Source organism: Porites lutea, chromosome 5, assembly GCF_958299795.1.
Source record: "Porites lutea chromosome 5, jaPorLute2.1, whole genome shotgun sequence".
Classification (NCBI taxonomy): Eukaryota; Metazoa; Cnidaria; class Anthozoa; order Scleractinia; family Poritidae; genus Porites; species Porites lutea.
The window spans coordinates 33,740,221-33,756,867 of record NC_133205.1 but is presented as its reverse complement, the minus strand read 5'-3'; the positions used below and the strand labels follow the sequence as shown (position 1 = coordinate 33,756,867).

Below are 16,647 nucleotides of genomic sequence, written 5' to 3'. Positions count from 1 at the left end.
ATGACTATAATTGTTCTCGGGACATTTACTTACAGTCAGTGAAAGTTTCAAGGTCTGTCATAGTTGTTATTCTAAAATCATAAGGAGGAGGCAATTTCATTGGTTGATGAACGCACGGCTTTGCTCATCATCATACGCCACTTCCACATTTCCCGTAATGCACCTTATTTGCCCCCCCCCCCCCCCCTCCCGCCCCCACACACAAATTTTCCATAAATGAAAATGTGGAAGTGGCATATGAGGTAGGAGGGTTAACATAACAATAGCCGCACCTATCTTTTGCTTTCCCTTTTGTTTGGTAAAATCACACCTTTACTCCAAGGAAATTAAATTACTCTTAGGAACAAAGCGCTACAGAGAATCTATAAAATTACTGCATACCGCAATCCGGGTTTAACGAACAAAATAGCTGACTTTATAAAGACTGGGAAAAGGAGTCTTTCAGTTCCACTCAATACAGCTCGGACACGGCGGTAGACTGTGGAGTAAAGCGTTTGCTTCTAATAGACTACATGCGAGCGTCCTTAAATGGTTAGGTTCGTCAGTTTTAGTTTCCTTGGATGTCTCCGTGACATGGCCGGAGAATTAGTCTTTTAAAAATGCTGAAATGGTTTAATTTTAACAAACTGCAATATCGGTTGAGCGACGATGGCAGTGATCTGGGGTTGGGGGGGGGGGGGGGGGGGGGGTACTCCCTATTATGGCACTGGCACTGGATGTTTTTAGATCAAGCATCCTTGACTGATCGCAGAATCAAAACAAGCTCAGTTTCAGAATATGAACAGTTGTATTTTTGCATATACGCCTCAAAAACCAGATGATCATCTCGACATCCATTTAGCAAAGTTTTATTGCTCGTTCTTTACATTCGTTTTGTTGATTTTTAGTCAGTTATTCGGCGGCTACTTCGTATTCGCATGGCCTTGATTTCTTGAGTTCTACATTTATCCCAATAATGCGGATAACCTGCCGTGCTACGGTCTTACTTGAGGTCAATGATTGTATATTGGCAATCTATATTCAGTGAAGTCAGACTGACTAACGCCAATGACTGTATATTGCCCGCATCTTCACCAGTGACTCTGTCTAAACTGATTGATTTTTGTTTTTTACGATCATAAGAGGATAAACCCCCTCTTGATTTTTAATATCGATCCGTTACGTCTGGTCAATAGAACAAATGCGCCTATTACTGGGAGGGTGGTAAATCCAATCATTCCTTCCAAGCTGGTACAGCGAGATACTTTATCTCAGGCGTTCCCTTATTCAATATTCCACGTTCCAGATTTTAGCTATTCATTACTGATTAAAAAAGCGTGACAAGCTCGCAATAACAAGGTTCATAAGCAGGCATAGCTGTCCGTGCTAACAGGAGTGAAACGAATGTTCAGCTGAATGTTTTGAGCACTGAACCAAGTTCACATCTTTATGGAAGAATTGTAAAGTAAAGCTGCAATTTTGTGTCTCTGGGCACTACCTCCAACATGACAGAGAAACGTTTTTTTGACTTGCTGCGACAAGACAGCCGAACACCATTCGGCAAGCTAGAAGGTAAACACTGAAACTATCTTGCTGTCGTCACTTGTAGTGCGAGGTAAAATTTGCTATTTTCCCTGTTTCTCTGAAGCCGATGATTAGGATGTTTCGTTAGCGATTGATGATACTGCCTCATATAAGACCAATTTCTCATTAGTGAAAGAGCAGTTGTCAAAGCTAGCGGACAATAGTTCAATGTTCAGATATTTGCTTTGCAAGCACATTCCATGCACTCCGCCTGCGCCTTGTTAATTTCGAGAGAATCATGATGCACTCGCTTTCTTGCAAGTTTGGTCAATAAGTTTTGGCGCATTATAAGCAATTCTCATTTGAAGTATAGTATACGATATGAAAGAATATGCAGATCAAGGACACCAAAGTTGATGTCATTCGGGCAATAATAAAACAACCTAATAGGTAGTTTTTTGAACAACCAGCAGCTGAACCAGAAACAGAGAGATCATATTTATGTATAGTATCCTATGGCAATAGTAATCATTTTTAATAGTTGATGTTACGGAAGTTTTTGTTTCTTATTTACGAGGTTTAATCTGATGCCCGATGTTTCATGATCAATAGCGGAAAACTGTTAAAAGAGCATGAGGTGTGAAGAGAATGCAAGTGAGGCAGAGCTTTCTTGGGAGGGTATAGTAAATAGGAATTTACCTAGAACCCGCCGTTATAACAGGGAAACTGCTCCATATGCTGAAGAACGTAACAGATCTGACAAGTGCTGAGGAGTTTTTCAGGTTAGACTAGCCGTGTTCTGGTTTTTCGTCACTGAATTCGAATGCAGGTTTGATGTCGTCGGTTTCAAGATCCTGCATTGCTAGGATCTTATATTGACAAGTTCAGGTCCGGAGGGGCATACCATGCCACCCAATTACGCCTTTATCCAGGTCCTACCTAAATCCAGCAAATGTGTTCCTAGTCTTCTGGTGCATACTTGTTCAGTTGGCTTGGGCTTCTTGGTCTTCGCTTTTTTTGACAGATTGATGTCCCTGACTAATTTCTAACTGAATGTAGGTTTGCTTTGTCAATTTTTTTCTTGCAAACGTTTTTTCAGAATAGTACTCTTCTGGCCACCCGCAGGGATTCAGTAACTGTTGCATGGGAGTTGAGAGGTTAGTCGAGTTGGAGGTTTAAAACTTATGAGGAACAGTTAACAACAATTTGCCTTCTGTTCTTGTATTCCATGTATTAGTCATAGTGTTTAGGCTTAGTTCCAACTGGAGAAGGCCTCAGCGGCCATTTTTTCTTAACATCGAAAATTCTGTAGTCTGTGTTTTAGGTACGAAGGACGGCCTCAAATAGGACGTCAAATGGCATCAATTAAACTTTTATTTTTGAATTTTTGCTGCGGCAGTTATAGTGTAACTCCTTGTGTTTTCAAGACGTCATTTGTAACTTAACAAAAGCAGGCTACTTTTGTTAAGTTACAAATGACGCCTTTAAAACACAAGACAACTTTAAACACGATTTTCTAAACTAATAAGCTTTAAATTATGGGCGAATGGAAGTGTACCTATAAACTAGGCTTGGTTACTCGATCTCGATTGTCGATCCTCCTAAACCAGGTGAACACTTTTTCGTTATGCAGAAATGGGTGATGAAGGGGAATAAATGAAGATGACTGAATCAAAACAATACTCTTCGACCTGCAAGAAATTGTTGATTTCGGCACGATTCAATGAACTTGCCTATAATAAAATTAAAAATTACAATCAAAATGCATTTATAATAGCGCCATACTTCACTAATTGTCCGTGGCGCTTTACAATACCATAACTCTAATTAATTTAAAAAAAACTACATTATTCAATACAATTCAGGCTAATAATAAAAATTATAAATCAAAAGAATTGATCGTAAACAGATGTCTTTAGTTTAGTTTTAAATACAGTAACTGACGATGATAGCATGATGTCCAATGGTAACTTATTCCACAATTTTGGAGCAGCAACGGAGTATTCCCTATCACCATAATTTATAATCTAGCCACAGGCTCATCAAGCAAATGCTTGTTTGAAGATCGTAATACGCGGCCCGAGTTCTTATACTTCAGCAGATCTTTGATGTAGCTATACGCTTGACCGTTTAGAACCTTATAAGTCAGAAACAATATTTTAAAATTATTCTATAGTGCATAGGGAGCCAGTGTAAACACCTAAGCATCGGTGTAATATGATCATGCTTTCTCGACGTGGTAACGAGGCGAGCTGCTGAATTCTGTACAGGTTGAAGTCTGTCAATTAGATACTTTGGAAGACCATAGTACAGGGTCTTACAAGAATCTAGACGCGAGGTTATGTAAGCGTGAACAATAGTCTTGGCAGTGTCATAGGATAAATATCGCCTAATCTTGGCAATACCGCAAATGCGGAAAAACGCGATCTTACAGGTCATTTTAACGTGCTCACTAAAATCGAAATACTGATCAAATCCAACTCCTAGTATAGATTCGTAGCGTGTTCACAGGGACTGATAACATCATCTCCGATTTGGATGTAGTTAATGGGAAGACGTGAACTAACAACTAAAAGTTCCGTCTTATCTTGATTCAGCTCAAGTTTATTACACCAGCATTAACACACAGCTCAACTGTCTCTTTCGCGTTTGATGTATGGTTAGGGCAGTTAGACATAAACGAGAGATATAACTGAGTATCATCTGCATACAGATGAAATGGTATGCTATGCTTCCTGGCTATATCACCCAATGGACTTGTGTAAAGTGAATACAGTAAAGGACCCGGCGACACGGATCCTTGCGGAACTCCGTATTGCAGATCTTTTAGTGACGAATCAATACCATTAACAGAAACAAACCGCTTACGTAAGTGAAGATATGAACGAAGTGTCCCTAATGAGGAAACGATTCGCCAGTCTTGATACCAAAATCGTATGATCGAAAGTATCAAATGCAGCCGATAAGTCAAGCAGTAGTAGAATAGCAGATTTGTTGTCGTCAACAGCTTTCAAAATGTCATTGTGGACTCTGACAAGTGCGGTTTCAGTACTGTGATAACATTTATGCGCTGATTGAAATTCTTCAAGTAAACCTTCGTTGCCATTAATATGATCACGTAATTGTGCTGCAACTGCCTTCTCCGTGACTTTAGACAGAAAATAGACATTCGTTACTGGCCGAAAATTTGAAAAGTTCTCATGATCAGCTCCGCTCTTTCTTAACAATAGGGACCTTACCATCCAACAACGGCGACGTCCAAGAAAACGTCGCTGAAAAATAGACTTCGCATCCTTTCACTTTTAATAGAAGAGAATTTGGGTTGGAGCTGAACAGAAGGGACCGCGCCCGAGTTCTGACAGAGATGGTAGTCAGAATTTATCGCCTTGCCGTTCCCTTTCCCAAGTAAACTTAAGTCATTTCACGTCGTAGTTATGCAGGGACTGCAAAGAAATGTGCAAAAAGGCGTGATGCACGTGCAGAACTGTTTTTTGCTCATTAAACCTATTGCTTTTTGACGTTCCCGTTGCCGTCGCCGTTGTAGTTTCATAAGGTCCCTAATGGCTTAATCACGCCAACTTTGAATCTATCGGGTACTTGGCCACCTTGAAGCGACAAGTTAACTATATGAGGTATTAGAGCGGTTTTCATTTGAGTGTCGAAAAGTAATTGGTTTTGCACTTTCTACACGATGCGATTGGCTTAAAAGATTCGCGCCACCTTTTCATCCAATCAGAAGTGAAACCAAAGCCAATTGTGACGCGCTCGCATGCATTTTCCCGCGCTTTGCGTCAGCCACATGTAATTACTTCGAGTTTTGATTGGTTCAATGTATTGTCTGTGTCCTATGTGATTGGCCAGAGTAATTACTGTGGTTTTGGTTTTACGACACTCAAACGAAAACCACTCTATTGGAACTAGTCGATGCCGACACCGTTGAAATACAGACGATGAAACAGGATCAAGTGCACAGGACTTTGTGTACAGGTTGCTAACATATCCACTGAGATCACTTTCTCATCAACCAGCCTGATTCTCCGAGAAACTGACTGGCCAAACAGGACTCGGTTTCAGTACTACAGGGTGTTATAGGGCTGTCATTCGGAATTCGAGAAAACGTGCACGTTTCAAGATCATTGCGAATATTGACAATTTTGTTGGTAAAGAAATCTACAAATGATTCAGGCAAATTGTCAGTGCCAAAAAAGCGAGGAAGTCGATCACACCGTGTACAGCTGTCCAACAGCGTAACCTGATTCTAGACAAATTTGCCGCGCAGATCTACTTGGCACTGATTGATTATAAAACAATAGGCTCGTGACATGAATCACACATGCGCAGAATCGTGAGTCCCTCCCTTTAATTGAGTCTATATTTGAATCTTAACGTAATTAACTAGTAAAACATGGAGCGGCTGTTAGTCTACAGCTATCTGTTTGTCAGAGGTCTATCAGTGATCTGTGAAATAGCTAATACTTTTTCCAGTTAAAAAATGAGTAGTCGTAGGGTGCAGCTGGCAAAATACAGAGAGGTTTGACTTTTGACCTGTTTTATTAAATTTTCCCAGAAAATGTTCCTTTGAAACAAATCAGAGTCAAATCTTTCTATGTTTTGCTTAGCAGCTTCTACTATGTGTTTCATGGCATGTAACTATTCAAAATCAATAATAATTCAAAAATCGTCTCCGTTTCTTATTAACTGAGCTTGCCGTAGGCTGGCCCAGGTTATAAAATACCTTCGATTTCTTTCCAGGGGGGTATCCCTAGCAATTCGTGGTGGAGATGTGTCGCCTCATTCTCTTAATCCTGACTGTAGACTCTATTTCAGTAATTCAGATCAATATCTACAAGGCAAATGTAAGCAAGTACCCACCGGAATTTTTGGTTCAGTAAACGGCCTCTATCAGTGATTAACCGAGCAATCCGGGGTCGTATTCCTGGGAACTTAACTTGGTGCATCAAAAGGGTACAGTGTGCAAGTGAGTGTATGTTTAACTCTCACATGAGAAGCTATGTCACGCAAGGGCTCTCTTGGTTATGTGCTACAGCCCCCCCCCCCCCTCCCCCCCCTCCTCCCAGGAAAAATCGCCTTCGGCAGCCCAGTTAAAATCGCTTTTTCGGCGATTCTTGTTGGCCTGAAATTTCCCGGGTAATTCTTCATAACCAGCTGGTGTTGACTTAGTTTGGAAGACGTTCGCGAATATTCGGCCGTAAAATGATTCAATATAGTACAGAAGGGATGGTAACCGAGACGCCATGGGGGTAAGCCGGTTGTGTTGGCTCAGTTGTTTTAAATTCACACGTTTTGCGAAGAAGAAACGGCCGAACTTCTGCCTAGAACCATAGCAAAAACAAAAATAAAATAAATTGATAACATGAAAATGAAGACGGAAAGCAAACAGTTGAGGTAGGCATATTTTCAAATATTAAATAATTGTCTTGAACGACAACAACCACAACGATCTTGGAGACTTGCATTACCATACAAGTACATATAGTATTGTAAAAGCTATTTTAAGAACCAAAATTACATCATGGGGAAATTATGTTACTTTTTGGTAATAATTTGTCTCGAAGATCAAAGGTAAGCTGACATATATTTTATGAATTATATATTGATAAAGTAATAAGAGGAGTTCATCAGTTCACAGGGACGGCGGAGCGTCTTTTCATGAGTGTTTGATAAATATTTGGGGATTTCTCTGCTTTCATCCGTAATTTAGATTCAATTTGGAATATTAGTTGAGTTGACCTGTGGGAATATTCTCTGCATTCAAATGGTGTTTTCAAATACTACGGCGCTATACCTTCTGGTTCAAACACCTGCTTGATACGAGTCAGCCCTTCGGTAAGACATAAAAATCCATTATTTTTCCCGAAACTGAATAACTGCTCTCTGAATTAAAGTACTAAAAAGCAAATCTAAGCAAAAAACAAATCAAGTCAGGTTGAGTGGAGCGTTTTATATAACGATAATTCATCGAGGCTACATTTTCTTTGGAGGCTCCATTGTTTTCAAATCGACTCTTTCTTAGGTTTTACCTTGATTTGAACTATACTTAAACTATACAGCTTTAGTTGGTTCCGAATAAATAAATATTTTCCAGGTTTTCAGTAATTTTATCATCATTTTTTTAATGCTCTTCTAAAAAAAACGATCCATTAATCCGGCCCTTATTTTTCAACTGAGAAATTTGCTTTGTTGTACAAATTTTAATGTAAACTGCTCAGGCTTGTTTGCTTTAAAAGGGAATTTACAATGATACTCATTGGCTGAATGGCCTACCCTTGATAAATAAACCCCGGCATCTTCCTCGCATCCATACTTCTCTCTCTTTCGATAAAAATTTGCGTGCAAAGGAAGGCGGAAAGGAGAAAATGGGAGAGGCGGCGCTTCGCCTCTCTTTTCCTTCTTCTCCCTATGGTCCCTTGCGCTTTGTCACCAGTCACATGATCTCAGCGAGCACAAGGGCATGAGCATGCGTACTGAGGGCCGGGAGCAATGTGAGATCAGAGCCGGTTTATTCGATGACTGTCATAAGCAAATTAAAAAAACAACAATATCTTAAGATCTACCCATTAAAAATTTACGAACTTTGGTAGAAATTATCATAACCTACAGATTTTGTTGCTTCCTCCTCTAAGGAATTTTGGAAACTAAAAAAAAAAAAAACAAAAAAACAAAAACCTTTCAGTTTCCCCTATCGGGAGATATTTTCAGTTTTTCACTATGCAAAACAATATAAACGTTCTTATTAGATTATATGTAATCAAAATCTATAGTCTAAAGACCTAGAGCATAGTATATGTCTAAACTAGATCACTAATCAAGTGAAGTCAATGATTGATCATCACCGGCTACCGCCAGTTTGTTAACTGTCAAATTGTCAAATTGTAGGTCCGCAAACGTGCATCGGGTCTAAATCAACTACCCACATTGACAGCCAGGATGCCAGGATTCCAAATATCCAACACTGACAAACAGAAAATAGCAGAAAAATACTTCTGCCTTTATTGCCTTCTACTGTTAAGAGATGCGATGCAAACAAGCTGCGGTCATTTCTATTGCCAGTCCTGCCTGGAGAAACTTTTCACGTAAGTTTTTACTACGATTGATTTAAATAATTTGAATAAAATTCAAACATACTCTTCAAATACATTCTTCAACAATAAATACTTTCATATTTTGCGAATTCTAGTATAACAGATGGGATACTATTACTATTTTTTCGTAGGGATGTGAACGAAATGGTGATGATTTGTCTTCAGGACCAGCAACGCCTTTTGTCTAACGAGGTACGTAATACTTGTCATGAAGCATTTTGTAGGTTCTCTTGAGGATTTGTACCATGCGGTATTTAGTGGTTGATTTCATGTTCGTACTTGATGTTTCACTAGTGCCTAAAGTCTCGTTTAGTGAAAATGAAATGACGTCACCATGACATCAGCGCTATTGTGAAAGGTTATTATGTTAACCAACTTCTTGATACCTCTAGATGTTGGAAATTTTGAGCACATTATTCTGTGTAGTTTCAGTGGCTATATCATGAGCGTGTTTTCAAAGTTACAGAGGGGGTCCTTCAACCACCCCCCCCCCCCCCCCCCCCGTCGCTGGAATCAAGAAAAAGCCTGGTCTGAATAGGGCAATAGGACGTAGTTTGTTTATTTAGCAATTATTTCGCGAGTGCGCGTTGGATATGAGATGGTATATAGCCAACTCGGCGCTTCGTTGGCTATAATCATCTCATATCCACAAGCGCGAGAGGAATAATGGTTTTATTAAAACGCCCACACGATATCGAGAATTCATCCCGAATTTATTTGTAAAAACAGCCGATTTTCAGATTGTTTTTTAATTTTGAGCAGACGCGTACAGTTACCATATTTGGAGAGCATGGTATAATGGCTCATATACTATGATGACTAAGCCAGTCAGAGCTCTAGAATTGCATTATCCAATGATTCAGTCTTAATAATTTGCGACTATAACCCGAAGGGAAGGTGAAGAGTGGTGTGGTAATATGTACCGAGACGCGAAGCGCGGGAGTCGAGGTATACATGTATATCTAGCGCTGTTCACCGACCCTGATAGTTGTTTTAGTATTTACCAAATCAGTTGGATAAAAATGAAAAAAAAGTAACTTTTTGTAAATTACAAACGCCATTTACATTTGTTAACAATTTACAAACCTTTACAAACCTTTCGAGGATTTTGTCAAGTGCAGTTTTACGATTTTGTTGCAAATTCAGCATGAAAATAATTTTCTAGCCACCAGTAAACCGCAGTAAACACCGACAAGCCAGACAAGCCAAAGTTCGTTGCTTTCTTGGTATTTGTTTGTACGACTGCTTCATTTATCGCTCAAATTTAGTCTACCGAAAATGTCTCCAAACGAGAGGCCATCTTGGCCCCGGTCGGAAAACAGCGTATTCACATGACGTCACGGCGGCCATATTGGTGTTCCAAAATAACGAAACGGTGGCCATGTTGGTGTACCAATACAACCCTGTGGGAATTGAACTCTTTTCTTATGTAAAAACGTTCTTTTATTTGTATAAATTAGCAAAGATACATTCTACGTGGTGAATACGCTCTATAGCCAAGGATATTCCGAGTTATCGGAGCCAATCAAAACGCGCCAAAATGGCTATTTACTGATTTTATAAATACTAATACATATCATCTAGAGTCTGGGCTAGCTGCCGGTGAGATTTACCGTAATAATAAGGCGAATCATCGTTTGTTTTTACTGTTCTCTCATTTATGAAAATACCCGCCGGTTTGCCACATTTGAATATAAATAGAGGATATTACATGGCCGCTTGGAGATACGAAATTTCTCTTCTCGTGTTGAAAATATTTCACTCGTTCGCTGCGCTCACTCGTGAAATATTTTTCAACACTCGAAGGGAAATTTCGTATCTCCAAGCGGCGATGTAATGTTCTATTTATTATATAAACACCAATGAAATACCAAACCATTTTAATGAAACAGTTTTTTCCTGCGAAAGGCGCGATTTATTGTGTAGCCATAGCAACGTTGATATTTTCACATGTGAAAATAACATGTTATTTTCACGTGTGAAGATATCATGTTTTCGCGCGAAAGCTCACCTGGTATTTCATTGGTGTTTATATAATAAAAGGTAATACGAAATGAATTCACGTACATTTTGTCAAACAACGTCATCTTCGAAATGGTTAATTCAGGGTGCGTTGATCCGGTGTGCTGGCATAACGTTATAATTTTGGATTAAAATTAATACATCATAATTATCAAATGTGACTGACAATTGCTTGCAGGTTTTTCCTGATAATTTTATGCGTCGAGAAGTACTTACCCTCGTTGTTCACTGTTCATTTATGGAGGATGGGTGTGCTTGGAAAGGAGAAGTGAGACACCTTGAGGTACTTAATTGCATATCAAAATCAAAAAACTAGAACTACGGGTGGAAGTAATAGATTGCGCGGGTTTAACGGATGTCTGGGTAAGAAATATTTGAAAAATCTATATATTCTTGTAGTTTTGGTGCTTTTGCTACAATCTTTGCGCAAATAGTGTAATGTCCCGTATTGAGCGGGACCTAAAGCCCGAAGAATTGTGAGTCCATGGCATCAAATAAGATAATGTAATAAAATTGAAAAAGTTCCAGGTAATGAAAAAAAAAAAACGGAAAAAGAGAAAATGCATTATTGGAAAAGGTGTTGCCATGGAAGTACTAAGCACCGTAAAAAAGTGATTGATGTAGAAAAACTTTCCCGGATAAATCTCAAGGAATTTTGTGATTTATACCCGCGTTGAGAGATTCCAAGCTTTGAATACTCAAAGTTAGCGCCGTTGTTTAATGCGCCACGCTCCCCCCCTCCCCCCGCCCCTTCCCGAACCAAGTTTGCCCTAGTCTGACCCTGGCGCTCAAATGGACTAAATTTGGTTAGGTAACGATACAAGTATTCTTTCCCCCTCAAAGGGTTTTTATAAAATTACGGTAGAAGATAGACGGATAAGCTTATTCCTTTTCCATAGAGCCACACTTCTGGTTGTGAGTTTCTTAAAGTTCCATGTGTACATCCTGAGTGTGGCACGCTTGTGAAGAAAGCTGATCTTAAACAACATTTAGAAAACTATTGCATGTACCGGCCTCAAACATGTGAATTCTGTGCAAGGGAAATTGCTTTGACCAATTTAAAGGTATCCAACATTTTATTCTGCTTATTCATTCATAATATGATTATAAACTAGTATAGGCCACGGTTTTCCGAGTAAATCGTGCGCAAAATTCAGGACTGATAAATTTCGTCCCGAAATCGCCTTTACCATTTGTGCAAAAGGTTCCATTTATCGAAAAAAAAAAACGACCGAGAAGGCCTGAAACTGGTTTTAAAGATAGCTTTGAAGAAATGGAACACAAATTTCCGATTGGAATATTCCTTCCCGAAAAAACAGGACTACCTTTTCAGATGTTTCGTTGCTCCCAGAAATTTTCTGCTAGAACGACCCAAAAAATCGTGTTCCATTTTTTTCCAACCGGGTTTTCCGGAATTTTTTTTGTAAATGGTAAACAATCACCATTTTCACATAGAACATACCCCCCCTCCCCCGCCCCCGCCCCCCCAAAAATGGCATAACTAATTGCCTTCGATTTCTCTTGGGACGAGAAATGAACATGAAAATAATGATAATTTTATTCACCATTTTCACATAGACCATAAAATTAATGAATAATTATACCCAATTATACCCAGGGGAAACTGCAAACAATGGTTATGCAAAATTTTGGGGGTATTGAAGGTGCATTATGGTCTATGTGAAAATGGTGAATAGAATGATCATTATTTTCATGTTAATTAAATTCAACGATTGAAATAATCCACACTTCTGCTTCCAGAATATTGTCTTACGAAAATGATCTCGAATGATCATCGTTTTTCATCTCAGCCCTTAATATAATGCCAATACATTCTCAAAGACGTACAAGCTTCGACCAAGTGGAGCAGCTAAGGAGTACGAGTTGTACCTTAAATTCCTTTTCAATTGTAGCTTCATCAGGAGAGGGAGTGTCCTTTATATCCAGTTATTTGTAACAAATGCGGTAAAGATGGTATCCCCAGACAAAAGGTGAGAGGAAATTTTCTTAACAGGTTGGTAAAGAGAGGGAGTTAGGGCTGTGGAATAATCTTATGGGTAATCCCACACACCCTCTGCAGGATCTTCTTTCCCCTCACAAGCGGAGCAGGGCTCGACGCGGTAAATTACGTCCTTACCAGGTTCAACGCATGAATACTGAAAGGTTTAAGAACTTATGCTTTGCAAGTAGATGTCTATTTGATTTTAAATAGATTATCTTCAAGTCCACTTACGCTTTTATCAGTAATCACTTTATTATTTAACATTTAATAGTTGAAAGATCATCAGGATCCGGTTTTGGGAGATTGTGACAGAGTAGAAGGTCCATGCCCCTTTGCACAGATTGGGTGCACTAAAACCGAGGTAAGATACATCGTATTTATTCACGCTTTTGTTCCAGTGGCTTTTACCGCACTGAAGATAGATGTGAAGTACTTCCCCATTAACGATACATTTTTAATTTGCTTTAAAACTGTACTCACAGCCTCCAAAAGCAGTTGCATTTAAATGTAGCTGTTGCAATTCAATTTTTCTTTCTCTCCTCCCCGCAAATTGACCAGACCCTGATTTTTAGGGAAAAAAAAAACAAAAAACAAAAACAAAACAGAACAAAAACAACATTGTCGAATTTTGAAAGCGGCTACTAATATTTTAGTTTCCCGGAGTTAAAAAGTCGACGACGGTGTTTCTTTTCCCGCATATTAGTGAAAAGAACTGTCTATAGTTATCTGCTATAAGTACTAGATGATAAGTCTGCTATATTAAGCTATTGCATCCATTTTATGGTGCTGTTATACGTTTATGTTGGTAATGTTAACTACGCTAATTGTACGCACTTGACCATGGGAGAAATTTTGATACTGTATCAGTGGAACAGTGGAGGACAATAATTGAGTTTTACAAAAAAATCAACCGACATAGGAGTTTTTGGTAGCCTGAGAAAACAGCCGACATTTGGCGACGTAACCACTGGTTTCCCCGCCAAATGACGTCTGAGAAACGAGCGCAGAAATAGCCAAGTTTCGAGTTCGCTATGACCGCTGAATTAAAGAAGTGACGACGCATTTTTGACAGGCTTAGCCTCCATCTGAAGTAAATATATTCACAAATTCCAACGAGAAAAAGACCTGTTAATAGTACACTGTCTATTGTGTATATTCAAATTTCAAACCCTTACTTGCCGTAATTTCTGTATATTTAATTTACTTTACGTCGAGGCTAACCCTGTATGAATGTGTTGTTAATAATGTTTGTATTCAATGGTAATTTTTAATTCGACACTGAGCTATTCCATACTGATGACGCGTCACTACTCAGATCTGAGTAGTGCTTCTGATTGGTTGAATCAAATTTCCCACGCGGCACGACCAATCAGAAGCACTACCCAGATCTGGGTAGTGACGCATCATCAGTATGGAATTTTTGCGCTCGTTCCTCAGACGTCATTTGGCGGGGAAACCAGTGGTAGCGTCGCCAAATGTCGGCTGTTTTCTCAGGTTAAGTCAGTTTGTTAGCTTGCGAATACAGCTCTCCTTGCTTCTCACCGCTAGGTACGTTTTCTCTCCTGCGAGACGTCCTTAGCGGCGAGTAGCGTTGGTAGACGGCTGTCTTCGTAGGCTAGGAGGTTTGCCCCCGTAAGGAAATCCATAAGCTGATCATGACGTTTCGAGTGCTGTCCCTTGGTCAATTTGAATTATTTCGTGTCCTGTCGTTTGCTAGTAATATATACATTTAGCCAGGGCTAAAAGCGAGGCTCTGGTTAATAATAATTATAAACAAAAAAATAATAATAATTAATCGTGTAAAGCTTAACGGGGACGGCAATGAAAATGGCATCAAGATCAATAGATCTAATTAGCAAAAAAACAAATTTGCACTTAATTGCAGCACGCTTTTTTGTCTTTCTTTTCTGTTGTTTTGCACGACTACAATGCCGTTTTGTACGCCTAAAACGTCAAACTTCCTAGTTACACATTGTTTCCTGTGTTCATGTTCGCTTTTATTTTTTCCCTGCCGCTCATTTTTACCTGGCCGCTAGCATTTCTCATCTTCTCACCGCCGCTATGAAATTTTCTTGTTTTTCTTCAAACGAAATTCGTCTTCTTTGTTTTCAATCACTGGCTCTAGCCCTTTCTCTGTTATCCACGTGAGTGTAAACATCAAAAATAACGTCGAAAAAGACACGACCTTGTTTTTTTTCTCTCTCCAAAAGTCCGGGCGGCCATGCGATTTTCTTCCGTTGCATTTGGGTTGCCATACCTGTTGATTGAGTTACTTTATATTGGTGCCTGTGGTGCGGACGGTCGGGCGGACGCACGGTCACGTGACTACCAAATTTCTCGGATGCATAAGTTACCAAATTTTGTTACTCATGGTGCTCCGCTAGAGCTCCGCTTATAAATTTAGTGCATGTAAAGGTTTTAAATCAGTAAGTTCGATTTCGATTATTTGAAAGGTCCTCAGCCAAAGGCAAAAGAAAGAGCATCTACAACAAGAACATGCACACCACACCCTTCTGCTCTTACGCACTGCACTTGGATTAGGAAAGGACATAGAGGTCATTTTTAGGCGTGATCCAAGAATATTGTCAAGAAATTCTCAGTTTCTCTCAAACTACGATGATTTAATTCAGGACATCCTCAATCAGATTCAGTATAACAAAGAGGAAACCAGGAATTTGCATGGAAGGATTCAGGAACACAGCCAACGAATAACCGCTTTAGAGAGGAAGATGGCCTCTGCGAATATATCGAGTGGGGCGTCATCTTGCCAACTCCTTACTAATTCTGAAGGTAGCTTTACCCATAGCGAAATAACCAGAAGACTAACTGATGTTGAACACAAAACCGCAGACCACCAAGTGCTCTTGGTGGAAAGTAATCGCACTGTAATGGAGACGAGCAGGGAAGTAAACAATGTTAAAAGACAGTTGGAGGGTGTCCAAGAGACTGCAAGGAGGACAGAAAGACGCGTGGAGTCTATTGAACACACGTTAGCTTTAAGAAACGTTACCCTTGCTGATTTAGAAGAGTACGTTAGGCAACAAGAATTTTCCAGCTACGACGGTCAGCTACTTTGGAAAATAACTGAATTTGCAAGAAAGAGAAATGAAGCAGTCAGCGGTCAACAAGTGTCTTTTTATAGCCCACACTTCTTCACAAGCCGTTATGGCTACAAAATGTGCGCCCGTATCTATTTAAACGGAGATGGCATGGGCCGTGGAACTCATATCTCCGTGTTCTTTGTTGTCATGCGTGGTTTGTATGATGCAATTCTTCGCTGGCCATTCAGACAGAAGGTCACGTTCATGTTGTTGGATCAAGATAATATTGAGCACGTGATCGATGCCTTCAGGCCTGATCCTAGCAGCTCATCTTTTCAAAGGCCAAGAAGAGAAACAAACATCGCAAGTGGGTGTCCCATGTTTTGTTCTTTAACTGAGTTAAATAACCACGCCTATGTGAAAGATGACACTATGTTTCTCAAAATTATAGTAGATACCTCTGACTTATAAAACATATTATTGTGTGGAACGAACTCTACAGTCAGGTGACATTTTGTGAGAGTTAAATTTTGCGGGTGGGAATTTATTTGGATTATATTGCGAGAAGTAATTGTGAACTTATGGTCTTTTACTTCTTGCCGGGGATTTATCTTTGCGATTTCACACTGAAGTCTCGCTCTTTTGGTAAAACTGTATAAATATTAGAATTAAGTACGAATTAAATTTGGAATTCAACATATCTGAATACAGTTCATGAGGCCCAGTTACCTTTTAGAAAATGAATAAATACATAAATAAAACTATAGTGTGTGTGGGTGTGTTATATTTAGTCAAAGGGAGACTATATGTTAGCTTGGCATGAGCCTACTCTACCCGCAATGAACACTGGGACGATATAAGGCTAGGTTACCCATTAAATATGGTGGATGTAGCTGCCACGCGGAGATAAGGGGGAAGACGGGGGATTCTCTCCCCCCTCTTCCTCAATCCTTCCACCGGACCCTTTATTCGCACT

General features: G+C 39.6%; 2 protein-coding genes across 2 annotated transcripts in view; one reads left to right on the top strand and one right to left on the bottom strand.

Moving 5' to 3' along the window:
* The window catches only part of LOC140936502 (uncharacterized), a 470,324-nt gene that overhangs the window by 238,615 nt on the left and 215,062 nt on the right, over positions 1-16,647 (bottom strand). The window lies entirely within an intron of this gene.
* LOC140938616 (TNF receptor-associated factor 2-like) lies at positions 1,345-16,435 on the top strand. The gene is made up of 9 exons (XM_073388115.1): positions 1,345-1,551; positions 2,603-2,660; positions 8,401-8,597; positions 8,738-8,798; positions 10,807-10,911; positions 11,528-11,692; positions 12,542-12,619; positions 12,902-12,991; positions 15,084-16,435. The coding sequence occupies exons 3-9, from the start codon at positions 8,452-8,454 to the stop codon at positions 16,140-16,142; spliced, it is 1,704 nt and encodes a 567-aa protein (XP_073244216.1). The 5' UTR covers positions 1,345-1,551; positions 2,603-2,660; positions 8,401-8,451; the 3' UTR covers positions 16,143-16,435.